This window comes from Amblyomma americanum, chromosome 7 (genome assembly GCF_052857255.1).
Source record: "Amblyomma americanum isolate KBUSLIRL-KWMA chromosome 7, ASM5285725v1, whole genome shotgun sequence".
In the NCBI taxonomy this organism is placed as follows: domain Eukaryota; kingdom Metazoa; phylum Arthropoda; class Arachnida; order Ixodida; family Ixodidae; genus Amblyomma; species Amblyomma americanum.
In genome coordinates, this window is record NC_135503.1 from 163,146,061 (window position 1) to 163,170,650 (window position 24,590).

Genomic DNA, 24,590 nt, shown 5'->3' on the forward strand with positions numbered 1-24,590 from the left:
GCACTGCTGGCTAACTTCAGCGAAGAATATCGGCACACTAATGGCGCGTTCACACTTGGACATTCGGCGGCGAGAGCAAGCGGAATCCACGGCTGCCGAAATGCTGCCTCATTCACACTTCCCAGCCTCCACTCATTGTCTGTGTGTCTGCTCGCGGTGTGCACAGATATGGCAAGAGGTTAGTTAATCGATGCTGTCTACGTACCATAACCGTATGCACGCTTACGTACGCTAAATGCAGCTATTTTGCCGGATGTTACGCCATTGCTAGCATTCTCACTTTTAAAACGGTAAGATTAGCCTAGTGGCGCCATCTAGTGGTTATGAGGGGAACCATTGTTGTCAACCGACGCCCCCCTTAAGCCTAAAAGGGGAAGAATCGTCACACGAAATAAAAAATAAAGCAAATTCATCACTCAAACGTTTTCTTATAGACGAGATGAGACAAAGCGAAAGAGCGCTGGCTCTTTTATGGCCAGTGAACGCGCAGAAAAAGGCAGTAACAGCGACAAATTCAGTCCGAAGCGAGGCGTCCTGCATCGAAGGGCGCCGCCATGTTTGTCGCCGCAGGTACTCGCCTTCCTATTGTTGGCTGACGAGATTCGACTGATTTTTTTCCGGCGGCAGAATTCGGTCCTGGACTCATCGGCCTTTCCGCTGGGTATTTCGGCGGAATCTCTGCCGCGGCAGCGGTTTCCGCTCGCTCTCGCCGCCAAATGTCCAAGTGTGAACGCGCCCTTACAAAGGAACGACGATTCCTTTCTTCGACAAAATATCCGACGTACAAGACTCCTTAGCCCTCTCCGACCCATCCGCAGAAGATTCCTTCGCCTGACCAAGAGAACTCGACTACTTTCGACATCAATGCCAATTGCCAAGCATCACACTATAACCCTCTCCGTCAAAGCCCCTACCGTGTGCCGCCACGAGAAAGACAAGCCACCTGGGACGAAGTGGAAGAAATGCTAAGCAACGATGTCATCCAGCCTTCAAACAGCCCATGGGCAGCACCAGTTATTCTGAAGAGAAAAAAGATGGCGCAATTCGATTCAGCGTTGATTACCGCCGCTTGAACAAGAAAAAGAAGGATGTCCACCCCCTCCCCCACAACGACGACACACTGCACCGGCTCTGCAACGCCAATTATTTCTCATCAATGGACCTCAAGAGCGGCTACTGGCAAATTGAGGTCGATGAAAGAGATCGCGAGAAGATCGCATTCATCACTCCGGATGGGCTCTTTGAGTTCAAGGTGATGCCCTTTGGTCTCTGTTCCGCACCAGCGACGTTTCAGCGAGTAATGGATACAGTGCTGGCAGGTCTAAAATGGCAAATTTCTCTGGTGTATTTTGATGCTATCGTTCTCTTCACCTCGAACTTTGAAGAGCACCTCAAAAAACTTCGAACAGCACTAGACGCCATCAAGTCGTCTGGCCTAACCGTGAAAGCAGAGAAGTGCGACTTTGCTTTTGAAGAGCTGTTGTTTCTAGGCCACATCGTTAGCAAGAAGGAAGTACGGCCAGACCCGCAGAAAACAGCTGCTACAGAACAGTTTCCACCACCGGCCGATAAGAAAGCAGTGCGCAGATTCCTCGAGCTGTGCGCATATTACCGACAATTTGTGAACAACTTTTCGCGCGTCGCCAAGCCCCTGACCCAACTGGCGAAGGCAGATGTGCCTTATAAATGGGGAGTGCAGCAAGCAGAAGTCTTCAAAGAACTTCAGCAGCGTCGTTTATTCCCCACCGACCCTCACACATTTTGATGAAAAAGCCGATAATGAAGTTCATACCGAAACAAGCAGCGTAGGCCTAGGCACTGTCCTCGTTCAAAAAAGTGACGCGCTAGAGAAAGTCATCTCATACACTAGTCGTTCCCTTTCCAAGGCCGAGGCTAACTATTCGACAACTGAGAATGAGTGCCTTGCCATAATCTGAGCTACGTCGAAATTCCAACCCTACCTGTATGGACGAGCGTTCAAGGGGGTCAGCGATCAACACGCACTGTGCTGGCTTGCCAATTTGAAGGACCCCACTGGCTGCCTCGCTCGATGGAGTCTGCGCCTCCAGGAGTTTGACGTCACCATCGTTTACAAGTCCGAACGCAAACACTCTGACGCCGACTGCCTCTCATGAGCCCCTGTAGATGCATCGCCGCCGGACGACGATGAGGACGCCTTCCTGTGATCCATCAGCCCCAACTCTTTTGCACAGCAGCACCGCTCGGACCCCGACCTAAAACATCTCATAGTGTACTTGGAAGGCAAGCTTTCTACACCCCCCGCCTCATTCAAGTGAGGACTGTATTCCTTTTGTGTACAGAATGATGTACTCATCAAGAAGAACTTCGCAGCGAACAAAGCAGCCTACCTCATTGTTGTACCTGCTGGTCTCCCCGAAGAAGTTCTACAGGCTTCACACGGCGAGGCGACAGCTGGACATCTCGGGTCTACTCGCACCCTCCGCTGCATTCAAGACAACTATAATTGGCGCCGACTGTCTGCCGATGTCGCACATTACGTGAAAACCTACCGAGATTGTCAGCGACGAAAGGCCCCTCCGACCCGACCAGCAGGATTTCTGAACCCCATTGAACCCCCCCCCCCCCCCCCAAGGCTTGGCCCTTTCACAAAGTCAACGTCTGGAAATAAGTTGATCATCATAGCGACCGACTACCTGACCCGCTACACCGAGGCAAAAGCCCTAGCGAATGGAACAGCAGCAGAAGTCACCAAATTTTTTGTAGAGTGCATTCTGCCCCACCGGAGGACAACTGCATACGATCCACAGACCAACGGACTGACCGAGCACCTGAAGGAAACCATTGCTGATATGGCCACCATGTATGCCAATGCAAAACACAAGACCTGGGACATCCTGCCTTAGGTCTCCGCCTACAACACTGCAGTGCAGGAGACCACCCAGATGACGCCTTTTAGGCTCGTCCATAGCAGGGAGGCCATGACCACGCTAGATGTCATGCTGCCCAACGTTACCGAAGAAGAGAACGTCAACGTCGCTGCCCACCGTCGCGCAGAAGCCCGAAGACTTAACCGATTACGGATCAAAGACCAGCAGCAGACCGATGCCAGGTGCTGCCAGACAAGCCAGGAGACCAAGTCTGGGTTTGGACGCCCATTCGCCACCATGGATTGAGTGAAACACTTTTGCGCCGCTATTTCAGCCCAAACAAGGTTCTCCGTCGGCTAGATAACTGGATTATGAACTCATCCCTGATGCAATGATGGCATCTCAGCGACGCCAGGCGGGACCAGAAGTTGTCCATGTCGTCCGTCTAAAGCCATATTATGCGCGCTAAAGAACACTGTGCTTCCACACTATTTTTGCATGATCGTTTTTTTTCTGTTGCTAGTCAACTTATTTGTTTTAATGCATCGGGTCTATGCTTCTTTGAGAGGGGAGTAATGCCGCGAATCTTTGCAGTGTTTGTTCATTCTTCAAGGCTGCCGGCACGCCGCTTTATCGCTTTGTTTGCAATGCAAGACGCAACCAGATTTATCTGGATTGATCGCATCCAGGCAGAGCTGATTCTAAGTTGTTCCAAAATACTCTTGTAACTTTGCACACTTTATCTCAAAAGTTCGCTATCAGCTTTAAATTGAGCACGGCTGACTGCGGCGGGCATTCTGTTCGACGACCGCCGAGCACGCTTGTTGCTACGCCGCCGCCGAGCGATTCAGTCCACTGTGGGCGCAAGTCAGCCCAAATAAAGAGTTTTGTTCAGACGCCATTTTCTCTGTCGTTCTGCTCCTCAGATTGCAGTCATCACTTCATGACAATATAGCTTATGATCGTGTATGACCGCTTTTATGTGGGTGTCATGGAGGTTCCCACTCTACGCTTCCGAGATCAACTGCAGGCGCGAGTTCAGCAGGTGCATCATATATAATATGCATCTTCAAAGCTTGTCTTGAGAGAACTGCAATCATGACACCGCTAAAACACCGATGCCATAATTCACGATGGTGGTAAGCCACCCTCAAAAAATGCAGGCGTGAGGACGACACAGTGACCACCTGTGGCAAACTAGTCGGCCTGAGTACATGCTCTCTATTTTGAGGTGTAAAAAATTACTCAGCATCGCAAATTGTTTTATTCTGTATCATGCAAAAAAAGTGATTCAAAGAAAACAAGAAAATCAGGTTGCTCTGTATTGCTTGCAGCGCTATGCAAAATTTACAGCCTGATGGCATTACCGGCGCTACATCTGCAATTGCATCAACACGCCTCCCCTGTCCCTTTAATACACCTGCTACGGTAAAAAATCAGTGCACTGAACAAAGCAGAATGTCATCGTGCAGCACAGCCTACAGCAGCAGATTTAAATACAGAAAAAATGTTTCTTTGCTCGATGTAAAACGCATAAAGCTATGTAATCGCTGGAAATTAGCATGTATCGTAACAAGTACTGCATGAAAAGTCTTCGTGCTGTGGACGCAAGCAAGCAAGTACTAACATCGAAGCGACGGAAGAACAAAATCGCTCTGAGTGCTATTGAAGCAATATGGCCCGGTGAATTGTTCTTAGAGTGATTTTATGCTTCTCAACCATCCTTAAGACTCATTGTAGGAGCCTCGTAGTGGTAAATGCAGCGGGGGAAACTCTCAACAATGCAGGGCGGAGCGCATTACGTTGCTTGACATCCCCGACAAAATACTTGCTTTTTGGGCGTCAACCGCTGGCTGGCAGACGTGGTTTGCCGTCTGGACTGTGCAGTGAGTAAACATTTTACCGTATACATGCGTCACGAGTAGCGAAGCCGTGATGCGTTAAGCAAATCAAAGCTTCCACGAGAAAGCAACCAACAAATAACGCTCATGCGAATTTTCTGTACTCGTCCAAGCATCTGAGTTTAGCACTGCAGCGCTCTAATTCGCATGGCCACGATGGAAAAAAGTAGAAAACACTCTTATCGTAGCCCTCTTCAGAGTAGCACTTGTAAACACCGAGAATTTCTCAATGCCCTTAACTTGCTAATTGATAAAGATAAATTGGCTAACTTTTCTACAGTTAACTTTCGCAAAACTCTCCATGCAAGTCTCAGAATGTGCTGAGAAATGCCCATTTCAGTTATCTTCAACATAAATTGAGCGTGATTTCTTTCTTCAGCTTAAAATAAAGCCTACGAGGTTTAAAAATTGTAACATGACCATGCAATCCCATGTCGCCATATTAGAAACGCACTCCAATTGAAAGAACTCAGTTACAGAAAGAAAGCCGCAATCAAGGCCACTGGCTATAGCAGTGGTTCTGGATGAATGCAGGCATTATTTATGACGTCACAGCACAACACTGTCGCACCTCTCACGACGACGTGCTCTGCCTTGTGCGAGAGGTATCCTCGCCTCCAAGGTCACCGCCTGCTTGTGGTCTTGCAGTGTGTGCCCCATACACTGCACTGCTCCGTGTTTGCGATGAAAAAACTCAGTTCAGACGATTTCTTTACACCCCAACTGTAACTCAAGCCCGTGTACAGGAAGACGTCCTGCAGCAACACATGCTTGAGATCATGCATATACATTGCATTCAAGAATGCCCCTTCATAGTTGGAATGAATCAATTTATTAAGTCGGAACTCCCAGTTCAGTAGATCCGACCTTCTACCTTGAAAGTTTGAATTAACACGGTTGTACAGTACAAACTAACACCTCGGATATGGGCAGCACTTTTAACTGCGAGCCCAAGTAAGATCCTTGAACTCAAGATATTAGCTGTAACGCGCCTGATATAAGACTAGCAGGTCTACATCAACCTTATGGGACGCATGACCATGCTGTGTAAAGCTCAATAAACCTAATGGGGCCGCAATAAAGGATATTTGTTTATTAATGCGTAAGCACTAATCCAATAGGTGCCAACCTCGAGCAAGATCGTCCATTGTCGCGTTGTCTGTTTCCAGCTGGCCTAGCACAAGTGCTCCGCCCCACGGCACTGCCCGCTCATCGTCATCTTCTAGATTGCAGGAATTCGTGCTTTCACACCGATTCGAATGTAGTAAACATCCCCTGTAGATTTTATTCTTCCTCAAAAGTCCATAAAGGGACATTACATAAGGGGTGGGCTGGCAAAAATAATATAAATGCAGATGGCCATGCCAAATTTGAAGTGAACGGGATTGATGATAGTTGCCACTTCGGAAGGAAAGCCATTCCAGTCGCTGGCTGTTCTGAGGAAAAAAGGATAATACGTTTCTGCACAGGCTTTTTAGGAATACATGGCATTAGGATGGCTATTATAAGAACTACAATTAGTGCTGATGATACATGAGGCTTAGTGGTTGAATGTGCAATCAAATTTATGATACAAAGGAAGACTGCCGATCTCACGACGACAGGGAGCTGGCATTGTAGTGCCGAAATGCTAGCATGAAAAGCCGGAGCAAATGAATCTGGCAGCATGGTTCAGGACTGATACGAGTATGCTGATAAGATGAGCATAGCTGGGATCATATTGCAAAAGGGGTAAAGAAAGGTTACAACATAAATACCCTAGAAAGTGATTAGATCAATTAGTGACTTGATGAATGTGATGCAATACTGGAAACTGTTTTAGTAGTATCCTGGTGGTTGGAAAGAAAGAAGGAATGCTTTAGTACTATTTAGTGACGTGAGTAAAGTACAACATTTTCTTTAAGGGTGGAGATGTCAGATGGATATTTATTGGGTGGTAGATAACAAAAGTCGTCGGCAAATGGTCGTATAGTAGACCTGGTGTTAAAGAGTAAACAATTTAAGTAGACAAAAAAATAGAACAGGGCCTAAAATGGTGCCCTGGGGAACACAAGACAAGTGAGATACCATGACCAAATGGAAAGCGATCATTTAGTAAACAACGAATCCAGTCGAAACCTAAGGGCATGACAGTTTAATTATATGCACGTGAGGGACTTTACTGAATACTTTTTAAAATATAGAAATATGGCATCTGCAAAAATGTCACGATCAAGACATGCATGTATATCATGAAGGATGAGAACAAGTTGCACGTGACAGGAACAACCTTTATGAAAGCCATGTTGGCTAAGATGAAAACAGTTATGCAATGATAAAAACTGGACAGTATGCGAATATATTGTTATGTGACGGCCAGCCGAAGAATAAGACGGGTTGACTGATGGTGTAACGGGCGATGACAGGCGATGGTTTCGTTGACACCTCCGACATAAGATAGAGTGACACATTTTAGTGGTGACGTTGGTCTTTGTGCATTGATTGCTCGGCACATGTTGTTTTTAAAAAAGCCTAATGGCTTTTGAATAAAGTTTTTTGGGTAGCTGTTCATGATGACTTCTTTGAATATCGTGCCTTGTTCTTTTTTTTTTCTGAGAAGTTCTGTGGAGCAGTGTTTCTCAACTCTTCTGATGCTGAAGATGTTGATGATGAAGAGTTGTGACACAGACCCAAGGCATTTTCTACAAAATTCCTTGCGCCGGCTGCGACGCACGCTACATCGGAAAAACGAAAAATCTCAAAGAAAGAATTCGGCAACATAAAAACGACGTCCACAACTTCGCAAGAGAGCGCAATCCTGTAGCCGAACATTCCAAAGACTCTGACCACAGAGTCAACTTCGACGAAACCAGCATCCTCGGAACCAAAACAAATTACCACAAAAGGCTCCTTCTTCAAAGCCTGGCACATCCAAACCACCCCGAACAACAACAACTGCACAAAAGGAAACCTTCCCCCAATATATGCCCAGGGACTTCGATCTGCAACTCAATGAAAAAAAATCGCCATTGACCGCCCCACCACAGTGCGACGTGACTCACAGCCTTAACCCCTCCTTCCTCCTCTCCCACCCGCTTTTCACTCCTTTGACCCCCTCATCCCCTCCATACTTAAAGACGCTAGCTTCTGCCCCCAGTCACCCCTGATGAAGGAGCCGAGCCGGCTTCAAAACGTTGGGCTTGAAATAAAAGTTTTTTGGTTGGAGATGTGCAGTTTATTATAAGTCTTCAAACCCAACCAGACAGGCAAGTCTGTCGAGATGTTTAGTTTTCAATCCTTCGAAGCTCACAGCATGACCCAGAAATCTGAGCTGTTTGTAAATGAAATGTAACTTCTGGGGCTTCAATGTAAGGTCACCCGGGCCGAAAGAAGAGCTTCGAGGAAAGCGTGCAGACACTGGAGATGCTGATCAAACTTCTCCAAAAAAACGACGATGTCGTCCAAGCACACAAGACAGCTTTGCCACTTGGAGCCTGTGTCCATCAACAGTTGAAATGTAGCCGAGGCGGAGCACAAGCCAAAAGGAAGCACTTTGAATTCATAGAGGCTAGAGTCACAAAAGTCGTTTTTTCACCGTCCCATTCATCTACTTCAATTTTCCAATAGCGGCTCTTCAAGTCAATGGATGAGAAGTACTTAGCGCACCGGAATCTATCCAGCAAGTCGTCAGTGCGCTGCAATGGCTAGACATCCTTTTTGGTCACACTGTTCAGTCTTCAATAGTCAACACAAAACCAGAGAATGCCGTCCTTCTAAAAAAGGACGACAAGGGAAGACAACAGGCTTTAGGATGGTTGAACAACTCCATCGTCAAGCATTTCCTAAACTTGCGTTTGGATGACTGCCCGTTCTTTAGCAGAAACACGGTAAGACTGCTGTCATATAATGGCGAGCTTCATGCGAGGTACCTAGTATTGCCAGGTGGCAATATGCGCATCAAGATCATTTCAGGGTCCCTTTAAAACCAAAACAAAGAGCAGCTGTGTCAAGCTGCCTCACACAATTTGCTCTCAGCTATAGTGGGTGCACTTTTAAGAACGCAATCCTTGAAAAGTAATTTCACCAGCCACTGGTGACAGCCTCTTTGCCAATGTAACCGCACACACGTGGACTTCTCCCAGAGTGGCCTTTCACCTTTGGCTACCAGTCAGTGTGCCTCTGAACTTGCAGTGGTTGGGATTGAGTACAATGCAGCTTGGTCTCACCTAAATTGCTTCTTAGCGTGAAGCTTCAGTTGGCCCCGTTTCGTCCCACTTAAGTGTGGCACTCTTTCTGCCCTGACGAACCATGCCCATGGCTGCTTCGCTTGTACTGGACAAGGTTTATGACCGCATGTCACAAATGAGGTGACCCTCCAACTCGACACCATCTCTCCGGGTAGTTCAGCTGCAGAGTAACCTTCAAGGTTTGAGCACACAGAACTGCACCTTTCTCAGCCAAGGAGGAAAGCTATGGGGCTAGTTGGTTGTTCATCGCAGGCATGCAATTGCAATGCAAAATATTCTAGGCTGTCCACATTAGTAGAACAGGTGACAGCCCTTTTAAACGTCACAAAAGCAACGAGTTTCTGACAACAGTTCTTTTCAGTTTTCGGGGGGTTTTTTTCTTTTTTCCCATTCCTGTGTTGCGTGTGCACGTCCCACTGAACTATGCACACGTGCTTTTCGCCCAAGTAAGAGGGGCCCAAAAGAAGGTAGGACGCACGCTGCGGTATCTCTAATAAATAAACTTGGAGAGCACTGCAGAGACTGCATTGGAGAAATGTGAAAGCTTTAATGTTTGCCGTGACGTTGGTGGCACCTAGTAGACATTGGTAGCTCTTGTCTATATGACGTCATATGGATTGTTCTAGAACTATTTCAAAACCTGCACATCACCCTACTTCTTAAGACACCAACATTCAGTGCGCCGGTTCTTCCTTTATTCTAACTGGTTGTAGGCTCGACGTCATCAGCATGACGGATGACGTCCCACCCGAATGACGTCACAAGGTCTTGCTAATTAGCCCCGCTAATCACCCTCATTAACTCAGTTAATTACCCACATTAATAAGCATCATTGCCAGTGACATTATTTAGTGTTATAAATTATTAATTTGGATTAGTAATTAATTACTAATGTTAATGACCGACAACTCTGGCTTGATATTGTTTACTCACTGACTTCATATACTTCACCACACCACTCTTGCTTCTACGTTTTGCGGACATATTTTGCAGACATTTCCAGTACCGACGCAGCCTAGTAATGCTTTCACATTAATAAAAATGTCAGCAATGGTTGTGTTCAAGCTGACCCACCCAAACAGAATCTCAAGTAATGAGCAGCCAGAATTACGGGTGTCCCTGTTGTGACAATTCCCTCAGCTGCCAAACGCAAGTCCAGAGACTGAATGTAATCGACAACTTCCCTCAATACAAGCCAATACCCTTCACACAGGCATCCTGCGATCTGAGCAATTTCCCTCTATCCCCAAACTTGTTCTCACAATGGCCGCATTTGACATTCTACTCGTTAACTGCACAAAAATGACGAGAAGTGTGGCCTGCCATTAATTTTTCACTCACACAGGCAAAGGAAGGTAGAACTATTCCTAGAATAAGCCCCTCTTACTCCACCACAGAAAGAAATTCGGACATAATGGACTAAACTGGGAGGTTAATGGCTCCCCTTTACAGCGGACTTTTTGGAAGCAAAAGCTGTGACGGCAGCTGCCATCTTGTCATTACCCTAACTCATGCTACCCGTCACTCATCTCGAAAAGCAACCACTAGTGTTAGCATGTAATGCTAGTGGCTTTGACTACATTCACAATACTTAACACTTAACCTACCCTTAAGAGTAAAATGAGATAGCGACCGCAACTGTGGCCTAGTCGTTTGAGCATCCGCCTCGCATGCGGGAGCTGCGGGGTTTGATCCCCAGTGCCGCCGGGTACCCACCATTGATAGAATGGGTACAAGCTTTCCCCTGCTTGGTGCTCAGCTTCTTTAGAGTGAAATGCTTGGAAAATGGGTCTGTGACCTTGAGTAGAAGAAAAAAAACCTTGTGCCATGGTGCTCATTGGCCACAGATGCCTTTGTGCCATAAAAATTCATCATCATCATCATCAAAATGAGATAGCGAGACCTTCCCTACTCAAGTACTTCTCTTTCATAAATTCATAGATCATGGGGAGTCCTTGTACCCCTACTGGCACTGGGGCGAAGCGGTTGGAACAATGCGCCACTGCCCAGCAGGTGGCTGTTTCGAACACAACCACCTGAGGGGCTTGGGAGGCCCAGGCTACTGTTCCCAAGCTCCTGCAAGACTTGTTTTTTAACAGAGAGCTCTTCTGGAGGGGGAGGGCCTTTGCCTTTTCTCAACCAATGAGCTAATGCCCAGTGCCACCTTGGGTAGATGGCAAATGCATTGAATTCATTTGAACTAATTTCATTGCCACCTGCTTTTAGCACGCTAGCACTTATAGTAGTCATTTCCAGCATTTAGCCGTTGTGTGTCTATCTGAAGCCAGTTTTGAGGCAGGCTGCTCACCTGCCTAATGGCCATGGGTGGTGGGAAACCTGCCACCGTGTCAGGCGGCAGCTTAATTGTGAGAAGCTGCTCGGGAAGAGCAATCTGGGTCACAACCACACCCAAGCCCCACCGATGGCAACACCTGCCATAGAAGTGCAGTGGCACATCACTTCGCCACTGCACCACTGTGCCAGGAGTGATAGGAAGACTCCCATGTATCTATGAATGAAGAGAACGCCCAATTCCACATACATGGATATTAACCCACTATAGCTATCCAAACACCTGGATCTGAACACCGGAAGCGAAGTGAAAACCGAACTGCTAGCGCACCTACTGCGCACTTGGTCTAACTATGCAAATGGACCATCACTTTTTTTTGGTGCCTTCTTCACACGTCTTTTAAGCTGTTTCCATGTAACCATTTATTCCCCAAGCAGGCATGCAGTATTTCAGCACAGGTTCGTTCGCACAGTAGCAAAACTGAAAGCAATGAATTACATAAAAACAAGGCAGAGCATCTCTCACAGATTGTTGACACAAGTTCATTTCATGGAAAAGACAGAAAAGCTAATTCTTTCAGTTTCTTTACTTTTGCAGCATCCACAATGTCGATGGAATCCCGAAATAAAATTGGTAAGGTCAGCTTGACGACGTACGGGAGCTAGTGATAGGCAATAGTGTCAGGAGTACAATCATTTTAAGCGATCATATGTTGCTAATGAACTGTGAGCGTGAATTACAGAGCCCACCATTAGTATACAGCAATGTGCAATAGATAGAAAAAAGCAACATTAATTAACTTCCTCCAGTATTGTCACGTTTGACAACTTATGGCAGTGGGGGCCATAGCAATAACGCTTCACGTTTCAAAATGTCACCTTCAACGGCACAGAAACCGGCTCAATCAGCACCTCCTTCCGAACGCAAATTAGAAGCACCACAGCGCCGGGGAAAAAGTGTCTATTCAATGCATTTGCACATTGCTTCCCTTTGACTTTCATGAGGTCTTTGTTACTGTACTCAAAGCAAGAGCTGCTAAGAGATTTGGATTTATAGGTTGCAGCCGCCGGCTACAGCTTTTTTCATGACACAGACAGACTGGTGATCTTATACCTCCCTTAAAGCTTGTTATTCATCAGCATGTCATACATGGCGTGGCTTAATTTGAAGGTATGTTGTAAAAGTGACTTTTATACGCAAGATGTCCAATCATGGAACTGACCAGGCATTTATTCTGTATCATGTGTAAAACACTATCCGTACTAATCGCATCCTGCAGCAGAGCTCTTCAAAAGCCCGTTTAAAACATCCTCTGTGATATTTAATGACTGCTTTGGAAGTGTGCAATGCAGGCAGGCCTTGCATGCACGTGACGTGCTACATAGGAGATTGATAGTTTACACAACAAAATAATAGTAATAGGTGGAAAAATATCTAACTCAGTGAACAGTTTTTTTTTCTGAGCAACCTGCCATTTCCATGTTTTGTGAAATATTACGCAAGAAACGGTGGATTTTGTGCCCCACACAAAAACAAGTGCTTACACTAAATTGTCTTTTGCTGCACAAGAAAGGAACCGAAAAATCAAATTATGGCAATTTTGGTTGGATACCTCAAACTGTGCCTCCATTTGCACTGAATAAACAATGCCCGATTTTTATCCCCTGAAAATAAAACCCGGGCCACACATACAGGTTGCTTTGCCTGACCTGCCCAAGTGCGTGGCTGTTCCAAGGCTTCACACATGACAGAAACCTCCCTCAAGGAATAGCCTCACATCATGCAACAAATAAAGAACAAGGCAGGTGACCTGCACCTGAAGACTTCAAATTTGAAGGTGCCCATTTACAGAACGGTTTTCTTGACCGAAAACGTGCAGAGGAGGAACGGGCCACTATTCTGGTCCAGGCGGCCTTCTAGTGCCATTCTGGGAGAGGCATTTGCTATAGGGAACCCCTTGTGTGGACTGACGAAAGCGTAATGATTCACAAGTGGGAATAGGAAAGACCCATGAAGGAAAAAGTGAGCGCACTATTCGTCTGCAACAGGAATGGAAATGAGAAGACCTCTGTGCCTGTGCAGTGCGCACAAATAAATAAATGTGGCTAACACAAAATACAAAGATGGTACCTCCTCTTCGCAACAGCTAAAGTGCGACCCAAGGCACCATGTTTTCGGCGAAGATGCTTTTACGGCCTGCAGTAAGTAATAGAGGGAGGGGACTTTTCTGTGCTTTGGCCACATGAGAGCAGCTGCTGTATTCCGCAAAGTGTTGACCAACGTCAGCCAGATCAAGGGCTGCCAGCAGCTGCTCCAGAAGATTTTAAGAACACTTGCCACACAACCCCTGACCACAAGCTGAACAGAGAACAGGACAAACGCACTGCAACAGCAAGTCCAAACAGTCAGATGCTGTGATAATGAAGGCTTAGCCAAAAGCTGCAAGCACAGCTATACATCCAAGTCTGCCGTAGCAATACTTGAGTGTGTGCAACAGACCGAAATCTTGAGCACTGTCAAGGTCTGCACATCCACAAGCGAAGGTGCTCAAAGAAGGAGACCTTCCTTCGAATAGCGAGCCAGACATGGATGCCTCAGATTATACACGACATTTTATGTCGTTCTCAGCAACATTTATTACACATACAGTGAAACAGCCTTACTTCCCACACACAGGTTGTGCCCATTACCGCTGTGCACTGTCTTTCCCAAGGCAAGCATTTTCTACATGTTGCCCAAACACTGCTTTGGTCTGGGGGGGGGGGGGGGGGGGGGGCACTTTTTTCAAATCTGCACATACAAGCAAACATGCATCACTGAACACGGCCAAGAGGAACCACAGCCCACAGCTATGGTTCTTAGTCCAAAAGCACTACTTCCAAGGCTTCCCTCACCATAGCAGGATTTGGCCACCCTCATATAGCACTTGACCACAAATTTAACGAACAAACCAATTAACCCTCGGCCCTCAGTCCCCAACGGCTGCGGAGCAATTGACCAGGGCGGTAGTCAGAAACGCGAGACAGCGAAGGGTGCTAAGAATCTCTGGCTCCGGACAGGCCGCCATTAGAAACTGAACCTGGCAACCTTTAACGCTAGAACCTTATCCAGTGAGGCCAGCCTAGCAGTGCTGTTGCAGGAACTAGGGGGTATTAAATGGAATGTCACAAGGCAGTGGCGTAGCCAGAAATATTTTTCAAAGGGTGTTATAAGCCGCTGGTAAAAAAAAAATAATGGAGAGAGCCTGCGCCCAAACAATATCTTAGACATTTTTCCATTTTAATAAAGCTGAAGTTGTTTCGTTCACTGTAATATTTACATAAAAATATGAGTGCATACAGGACCCCGAGGACTTGATTCATAAAGAACATTTATTTTCTGACAAAAAAAACTCGTATGAAAAATTGCAGCTGTGTACAAGTCAAAATCAACAGAGTGAAGCTTTTAGCTGAGGTGGCTGTGAGTCTTTATGGGGATCTCAATGTTGAGTGAAGGGACAACAGCATTGCAAAATAGCCTAGGTGCCGATCCGGAGGTGTTGTTGCCAGCTGTCTACGTCCCAACAATAACATAAGCTAAATGCAAGCGTTGTGCAGGAAATCACACTGTTACATCCAACTTTCAGTTTAGCACATACAAACAGAGACTCGCCGTCTGGTTTGTCAACAGGAGTCATTTTGGTCAAAAAACTGATACTATTCTGATTTTCGTGTTTACATCTTAATATACCAATGCGGTGTGCAAATAGAGTGTGTGAAAAAAAAAAAGGCCGAAAAGAGGCGGGAAAGGGGTCTGCAGCACTACGAAATTTTCGGGGGTGGTTGTGACCAAAACAGCCCCCACCCCACTGGCTACGCCCGTCATTAAGGCTTAGTGAGCTTACGATAGATGAGGCATATATATTACTAAGAGGCAGGCATGGACTGTGCTATTGCGGATTAGCAGACAGATGAGAACTAGGCGTGAAATTCGTCAATCAGGATATAGTTGGCAATGAAAGGCAGTACTATAATATTAACGAGATGGTGGCAGCTATCGTAATTAGGCTTAATAGGAGGTACAAGCTGAAGGTGGTGCAGGCCTACATCCAGCCATGATGAGAGGATCACTGAAAGCTTCTATGAAGACTGGAAATTAGCAATTAACAAAGTAAAATCACAGTAGACTGTACTAATGGGAGACTTCAACGTGAAGCAAGAAGAAGGCCAGAGATCAGTTAATGGGCGACTATGGCATAGGTACCAGGAACAGCAGGAGGGAGTCATTAGTAGAGTTCACAGAAATAAATTATTTACGGATCGTGAATACCTTCTTCTGGACACAAAAGAACAGAAAGTGGACGTGGAAGGGCCCCAGTGGTGAGACTAAAAATGAAATAGACCTCGTACAATGCGCTCGCCCTGGCATCGCTCAGGATATGCAGGTCCTCGGAAAGGTGCGTTGCAACGACTACAGAACGGTGAGGTCTTTAATTCTGAGACCTGAAAAGGGAACTGAAGAAACTAGCGAAGCGGTCGCCCATTAATAAGCTAGCGGTAAGAGGGAAAGTACCAGAATTCAGGATTTCACTGCAGAACATACATTCGGCTTTAACTGAGGAAGACAATCTTAATGTTGAAACAATGAACAACAATCTCACAGCTATCATTACGGAGTCCGCAGTAGAAGCAGGCGGTAGGATGGTTCGACAGGATACCGGCAAGCTATCTCACAAGTCGAAAGATCTGCTTAAGAAACGCCGAAGCATGAAACCGTCTAATCTTGTAGACAGAACAGCAAAGGCAGAGCTATCAAAGTTAATGAGCAAGCGCAAGGTAGCCGACATAAGGAAGTTTTAATATTGAGAATCGAGCATGCCCTTAAGAACGAAGGTAGCCTAAAAGCAGTGAAGAGGAAACTATGCATAGGTAAAAACTAGATGTACGCGTTAAGAGACAGAGGGCAATGTCATTAGCAATATGGATAAGGCAGGTAAAATAGCTAAAGAATTCTACACAACTCTATACAGTAGCCGGTGTAATCAGAACATTAATGAAAAAGGCAGCAGCACACAGCAATGGGCGATCCCACGAGTTACGAAAGAGGAAGTAAAGAAAGCCTCAGGAAAAATGCGAACGGGAAAGAAGCTGGTGAGGATCAGGTAACAGCAGATCTAATGAAGGACGGAGGGGAAATAGTGGTAGAAAAACTAGCCACCTTGTATACACAATGCTTTATGACCTCGACTGTACCAGAAGCTTGGTGGAACGCTAATATTCTCTTAATTAACAAGAAAGAAGACATCAAGGACTTGAAAAATTACAGAGCGATCAGCTTACTGTCCGTTGTCTACAAGGTATTCACTAAGGTAATTGCTAATGGAGTCAGGGCAACCATGGACTTCAATCAACCAAATGATCAAACAGGCTTTCGTAAAGGATACTCCACAATTAGACCATATTCACACTATCAATCAGGTGATAGAGAAATGCGCAGAGTATAATAAACCCCTATAATAGCCTTCATTGATTACAAGAAAGCACCTGACTCGGTGGAAACCTCAGCAGAATCAGGTTGTAGATGAGCTGCATGAAAATATGAATAACAACTGCACAGCTACCATAGTCCACCAATAAGGAAAGGTGTCAGGCAGGGAGACATGATCTCATCAATGCTATTCACCACCAGACCCGCAAAACAACCTGCATGGACGAGACGCTGAGCAGGATTGTTACCTACTTCAAGGACAATAAACCGTGTCTGCTGCAAAGTGGAAAAGAAGTAGGGTTTGTGGCTGTGTCGTCTCAGATGTTCAACGAGAAGTCCAATGAAGCTGTTGCTAAGAAAATGTAACTTGTGACGACAAAAGCGAGCAAAGTTAAAGCAGCCGCAGTGTCTCTGCAACAATCTCAAGCTGGACAAGCTCGCAAAAGCGATCGGAGATTAGGGGAAACAGAACCTCGCAGTGTTCTTCACAGCAAAGACAAATAAGCCTGAGGTGCCTCTCCGGTGCATTGCAAGTGAGAGGGTCACTTGGCAGCTTAAGGGGAGCCACTACCTATTCAAGAAGCTGAACATCCTTGTTGTTGATAACCCGTTCAACATAACTCTTTGGATGTACCTTCTTGAAGCAAAGTGATAACATTGGTTACACGTTTTCTATAGATGTCGAGAACTTGCTCTATTCCACCCCATACAAAGAGCTGTTCAAGGCAGTCAAGGCCAGCATAGAATTTCAAGACAGTACTGGAATGTCTGTGGAAAACTTTATGCACCTGCTTGAATTTTATCTAAGCGCCACGCTGGTGTCATTTTAAGACGACTGTATATTCAGCGACAAGGCATCTGCATAGGTTCACCACGCTGGTGTCATCTCAAGACGACCTACATATTCAGCGACAAGGCATCTGCATAGGTTCATGTGTTGCACCTGTTCGGTCTAGCACCTTTCTCGCATCCATAGACCATGATGCGATAATGTGGCATGGGGGCATTATAGTATTATTCATGATTTGGCATCGGCAATCGATAAGCAACAAATTGTGGACTGCGTTTTCTTGGATTTCCGCAAGGCATTTGATGTTGTCGCGCACAGTCTTCTTCTCTCCAAATTGAAAGCGTATAACCTGGATTGTAAAATAATTGCGTGGATTGCAGAATATCTGTCGTTACGAAGGCAGGCTGTTGTTCTGAACGGTATTTCTTCACAGTATGCACCAGTTACGTCGGGAGTTCCCCAAGGCTCAGTATTGGGACCACTTTTGTTTTTGCTGTATATTAATGATATTTCAGTTGGCATACAGTCTTCATTCAGGATGTTTGCCGATGATTGTGTTGTTTACAGAGTAGTAAATTCCACTTCTGATTCACAAATCCTGCAAACTGATTTAGATACTGTGGCAGACTGGTGTGTACGTTGGGACATGTCCTTAAATATAAACAAAACTGTTCACGTCACCTTCACAAGAAAACGTGCTAATCATCCGTATAGGTATAGAATTAATGATCTTACCCTCAACATAAGCAAGTCATTTATATATCTAGGCGTCTTTTTTACATCGGACTTACGATGGAATAAGCACATTAATTATATTGCGAATAAGGCAGCGTCACGTTTGGGTTTTCTACGGCGGAATTTTAGCCATTTACCAAGAAACTTAAAAACACAGCTGTATTTCAGTTATGTACGCTCCATACTTGAATATGGATGTGTTTGCTGGGACCCACACACATCTGAGTGTGTAGGAAAATTAGAGAAAATTCAGAATAGGGCAGTTAGATTTGTTCCTGATAATTATAATTGGCAAGTTAGTATTACGGAAAGCAAACGAAAACTTAACTGGCAAGAGTTGAAGGACCGTAGAAGGTACATCAGATTAAAATTTTTCCATGAGATTTATTATTCAAAAACTGGCATAAACCGCGAACAATATATCCAGGCACCTCATTATATATCAAAGCGACTGGACCACTGCTTGAAGGTCAGAGAATTTTCTTGCAAGGGTGACGTCTTGCGTTATTCTTTTTTTGTTAGAACTGTTCGGGACTGGAACAGTTTGCCATCGAGCATTGTATGTATTACATCTAATGAAGCATTTTTCCATGCACTGCAATAATTGTTTTATACCTATAAATGAAGTCTGTACCCCCCTGCTGTAATGCCCTGCGGGGCGATGCAGGTAACTAATAAATAAATAAGCCAGTCATTTTACTGTAGAAAACATACAAAAGCGGACAGTGCACCAGCTTTTCATTGTTGTAACCAAAATATTGCTTGGGTTCGACTGAATTTGAATAGTAAGGAGTAGCATTTATTTCATTTAAAAAAAAAGGGGGGGGGAGAGAGATTAGCACAATGCATAACAAATCGAACATCTTCAAAATGCTAAAACAAACTCCGAATCGAATTTTCAAATACGAACTAAAAGGAAGATGCATGCGGAAACAAATATTTTCAAATGTGAGATACTTCTATCTACTGATAGTAACCCCAATGCTGTGGGACCTGAACGTTAGTGTCACAAGTGAAATTCTCTCAGCAAGTCTATTCAGACGAACTGCAGATTATAGAAACCTTACGTTTGAAGAAGTGAAAGAGCGACAAACCTCAAAGTAACACTGGAAAGTCAACCTCAAGTTCATGCACAACGCTTCAGTGTTGTTTCCTGCTTTAGAGAGTTTTTCGTTTGGATGTGGGACACTTGCATCTCGGCATCAGCCAAGTTTGTTTTTTCAGCTCAAGCTCTCTCACAGAAGCGGCAGCACGCTTCCTTTCCCGTTCCTTCCTCAGTGCATCGGCCCTTTCTGCTCTCGTCCTCTCCAGCTCCTCTTTCCACCGTGCGTTAGCTCCCCAGACCATTTGGAGCATCCTCTTGGTCAGCTGAACGTTGGCAACTCCTCCTGCCAACATTACGGTGTCATACACGATTCGCTGGGCAACCAGAGATTTTTCCTTCTGATTTTCAACAAGGCATTCCTTGTTAATAGAAAATCCCCACTCGACAGACATTTCCGTGCAAAAGAGACAGAATCACTTTCACAAATGTGAAGAGTTTTTTGTTCGAACCACAGATGCCTACTCAAAGGGCATCCAGCCGATGCGTGCTCCTATTCAAATTTTTCAATGCCGCTTGCGTCGAGGCTAGGGAGCACACATGCTTGTAGGACCGCATCGCCCGGTCAGCGTCATCCATTGGTGCTCCATTAGAACTTCAAGTGCATCACTTAGACACCGTTCCCCCGAGATCGGGAACCAGCGCGCACGCAGGATCCAGAGATAACGATCCCCTTACCAGCTTGAACCTCAACGGCGACCTCTCCGCGATCATTTTGGCGCAGTTCTTCAGAAAAGTGGCACAGTCCCTTCTGAACCCTTGGATAGCCGAATCTGAAAGTCTCGGGGCCTTTCAGAGCGCATTCTTCGTAGCAAACCCAAGGTCAACCTTGGGCGTCGCAACTACGTTCGCAGTAAGGTTCAGGTCCACCTTGACCAACTTCAACAGACTGTCCGCCGCCATGATTACTTCTTTCTTTACTATTTTACTCATTAGTGATCATAGAGGGTTCTCCAATACTACGCCAAGAAATGGAAGCATGAGCGAATTGGCCTGGAACTGAGCCAGGGACGGCTGCAGTTCCTCCGCAATGCCAAGCATGATGGTTAGCTTTGCAGACAACATAGGATTGCGAATGTTTCGACCACGCAGTAACGAGCTGGTCGGTTGGTTGTCCTCGTTTCGACACAACTCGACGTACACTTTTAGGTACAGCAGAATCTCAATAGCTCTTGAAATTACACAAACATTTTCACGCCCCTGCACAGCGCAAAAATTCATAGGGTAAATGTTGCTACAGGTTATGCATGCGTTATGCATGCGTATTCAACGCGTCAGGCAGGTACACATTTGAATAAGTTGTACAAAGCACGAAGAAATTTCACGAGTTGCCAACCTTTTGAAAGAACCGTTCACAACATGAAGGCCACAGCTACCAACTTTGAGAATACGACGGCCGTCGCTGGATTCACAAAGTTCTTGTTTGATCTCGCGGAGAAATTTTACATTTGCATTTTTGAGATCTGAAGAATTTTTGATCGGGGAAGTCCATCTGTGGAAGTTTTAAAAGCAGTCACCAATTCTGCAGCCCGCGTACGCCCCCGAAAGCATGACGTCAAGTAGCGCCTTTTCACGCTCTGCTCTGCATCCGACCAAAAGCGAACGAACACGTCTATTTGCTCCTTTTGTGCAACTTTGTTTAACAATTCGTCAAATGCCACGACGAGGTGGGAGGCTTGGCTTACTTCCGACATGAGGTTCTCCTTGAAGAAAGGTGCGAGGCCGTAGACAATAGTATATCCTCCCTTGTCTTTGCCAAGCTGCATTTTCTTGGCTGTAGCTGATGATGGGAACATCAAAGGGAACAGAGAAGCCGGTGCCGAGGCAGCACGGAGTGATGTGCGCGGCATAACAGCGTTGAGGCACCACATAACTTCAGCATTTATGACCCCTAAGTCACGCTGAAAGATATCCTTTGCAGTACGATCGGGTTGGACGTCCGTCGCAGTAGTTGAAGCACCTGAAGGATGCGCAGAAACTGACGGCACTGGCCCGGCATTGGTCACAACGGTGGCCGGCGGTGTCAAAAATGAGGCGACAGAGGGTGTCCAGGCTCCGGTAATGACCAGTCAGTGCTTCTTACTTTCAGTATGACTTGTAACCACTCTTCATCCCATGTTGCTGAGCGAAAACTGCTTTCTGCATAGCGCACAGTATGCTGCGTTCAGGTTACTTTCGACGGGCCTAATCCAGGCTGCAAGCTCACGAAGTTTCGCATTCATCCAGTCCTGGACGAAAGTGCACTTGAAGGCCGTCATGCTTGACACGTCGCACGCAGCTTGCCTGCAGCACCACAGCAGTCATTAAAACTAAGTCGGTTCAAAACGGCGCAGATAAATACGGACAGAATTCGTTGCTTTGCTAGCGTCAACAGATCGCGCCAACTATTTCCCTTTCTCCCAAAGCTGCGCCGCCTGCATCGCGTGCGTGCACCCCCTGCGGCAGAAATGGACGCTTCCATCAAGGAGACGCGCAGAGAGAAAGAGTTCTCACAACGTTTTCTGCCACCTTGTTGGAGCTGTCCACTCGGAACCACAGGAAAACAAGGGGAGGCCACTGGCCGTCGAACAGCACACGTGCGAACCGTAGTAAGCGCGCTCTGCCGTCGGCCACAGTGCCGGGGAAGCATGGGAAAGTGCGCTTTCGACGTGGTACGCTGAAAAATGGAAAGCACCGCAAAGTTTTTTGCCGCCTTGCAGGGATGCTCCACTTGACAGCACAACGTTGGAGGCCAGCGGTCGCGTAACGCCGCACTAAACAATCCGTGCAATGCCACCCGCATTGCTTACACGAGGCAGCATTGTAGCGACTTCAGTTCTATTATGTAGAATTGCCGCTAGTTTTCCCTCATATAAGCACAAATCCCGAGTTTTACCACATGATCCAAATTCCCTGAGAATTCCTGGTATTCATACTTGGCAGCGCAAAAAAACGAGGACAAAAGCGATGGAGGAGACATAACACAAGCGCTCCTCCATCGCTTTTGTCCTCGTTTTTTTTGCGCTGCCAAGTATGAATCCACAACAACTAGCCCAACTTTCTGTTCTAATTCCTGGTATGCACGGTTGGTAGACACCCTGTTAAGGGTAGCAGAGTGGAATCCATCCAAGAGAGGGCAAGCGTAGCAGGGGGTGGCAGAAAGTTAGGTGGGCAGATGAGATTAAGAAGTTGGCTGGCAAAGGACAGGGTTAATTGGAGCGAAATGGGAGAGGCCTTTGCCCTGCAGTGGTCAGGTTGATGATGATTATGACTACTTGACTAGCAATCCTGAAAAACGTGGTATTATTCTGAAGCCGCTCAGACGCATTCACAAATAAAATAAATATTGGTGCGACTGGGTGTTGAACCCGTGACGGCGCAAAGAGATCAGCTTCGCTGGCCACCGCACGAGAGCACTATGTTATTGCCGCAACAGATCACGCCCTGCGTTAAACTGCCACACTTTTGCCCTATGCATTGCACATCGTCGTCTTCATAAACTTCCATCCACGCGTAAATGAAGCTTTTCTTGAAGGTCCTGAATGCCGTCAATACCCCGAAAGAAAACACAATGCGCAGAAACGTGGACACAAAAATAAGGATGGCAAAATGTGCAAAATCCACAGAACAATTTCAAGCCAGGAATGCAAAAGAAAGGAAAAAAGCTTCTTTTACGAATGATGCCTCCACATTCTGTGGGAGCTCTGGTACAGCTCCTGCGAATTGTCAACTGGGGGGTTTTAACGTCCAGAAGCGACACAGTTCACGAGGGAGGCTGCAGAGGAGGGGATCTTAAAACGCACACTGACATTGCACAGCACATGGGCACCTTTTATGTTTGACTTCCATCAAAACATGACCACTGTAGCTGGGACTGAGCCCAGGTCCTCCACCTCAGCAGCCAAGCATCCTAACCACTGAGCCGCTGCAGTGGTCAGTGCATTTTCTTTAGCAAGCAGTGGTTTAGGGTGCTGCATTTTCTTTAGCAAGCAGTGGTTTAGGGTGCTTAAAATGGGCTGACATGACTCACAGACACGAGGTCACGACAAACGCGCATCTGGGAGGACAAATTTTTCTGGGCAATTTTGGCTTGTTCCTCAATAGAATATGAAAACACCACCTTGACTGGCGAGCATGTGCAGGTACACGCTAAAGGAACACTCAAGAGCCCGCCAGCCGCGTCTCCCTGTTTCAAAACCAGCGCCCCACACGCAGTAGGGCATGCCAAAATGAATACCTCACTGTGCACTAACATGCTGCTTTCCAATCCAATGCTACGTTACCGATAACACACTGCCATTAATGTAAAGTGCATTCACAACAGTGCAGTCCCAGGGGGGAAGAGAGAAACACTCACCCGCTGTGGCTGCGGCTGCGCGTCCGAACCTACCATGCTCACTTAGTCCTCTGCAAAACAACAATGAACAGCGTGTAACAGAGTCTGCACAACAGTCAAAGCATGCCACCGAGGCCCAAGTCGCATGCAACGAGTTCCCGGCTCCCTCCAAACGACGCAGGCTGCAGAACTGGTTGCATCCGAGTTGGGTCGAGGCGCAACAACAACAGCAACACTCAAAACGGGGCACGCGGGAGAGGCAACGGCCGTACCAGCGATCGGAACATCGCTGCAGTTCTTAGAGCGTCTGCCAGTTCGCGCTAAAGAAAGCCCCCTGAGGAGCGTCGTAGAGGTTCCCTTGGCAACCGCGGCTGCATCCGGCTAACCCGTGGAAGTGTTCTGATCCACGCATCGCAAATCGCGGTCCTCCGCGGCCGAGTAGCCGAGTCCGCAGTCGCCGCTTGGGTGGATGACTCGCAGAGCCGTCGCAGCATAAACCACTGGTCGCAAACCCGCCAAGGTGAAGGGGGGGAGGGGGAGAGGGTGCTGCCGCAGTTCCGCGTCCCAGAGGGTCGCGCAAACGTTATTTCACCTCTGGCGGACCGAAGCGACTGACAAGTTGGACATGAGGGGCATCCAAAATCAGCCAAGCTGCCGAGCCAAACCTCTTTTTAGGCTTAGTGAACGCTTCGGAAACGAGCGAAGCGTGGCAGTACTTGTCCAAGCCGATGCAGTGTCCGCAGGGCCGCCGAAAACGTAGCCGTGCTTGAAGAGGACTCACGCAGGCGGTCAGCCCGGTTTCGCCGCTAAAAGTGTGCTCCAACTGTCCGCACCGCCCGAGCGCAACCACATGACGCCATTCCTGTTCTCCAGTGTTGCTGGAGAGAACGACGACGAGCTAGGTTCCCCAAAC

At 46.7% G+C, this 24,590-nt stretch overlaps 1 protein-coding gene across 1 annotated transcript in view; it reads right to left on the bottom strand.

The window, feature by feature from the left end:
• The window catches only part of LOC144096733 (pre-mRNA-splicing regulator WTAP-like), a 181,518-nt gene extending 156,930 nt beyond the window's left edge, over nucleotides 1-24,588 (bottom strand). Inside the window, 2 exon segments of the mRNA XM_077629579.1 lie at nucleotides 23,699-23,748; nucleotides 24,394-24,588. Coding sequence (XP_077485705.1) covers nucleotides 23,699-23,734 — 36 coding nt within the window. The 5' untranslated portion in view covers nucleotides 23,735-23,748; nucleotides 24,394-24,588.
• Nucleotides 24,589-24,590: the final 2 nt, after the last annotated feature.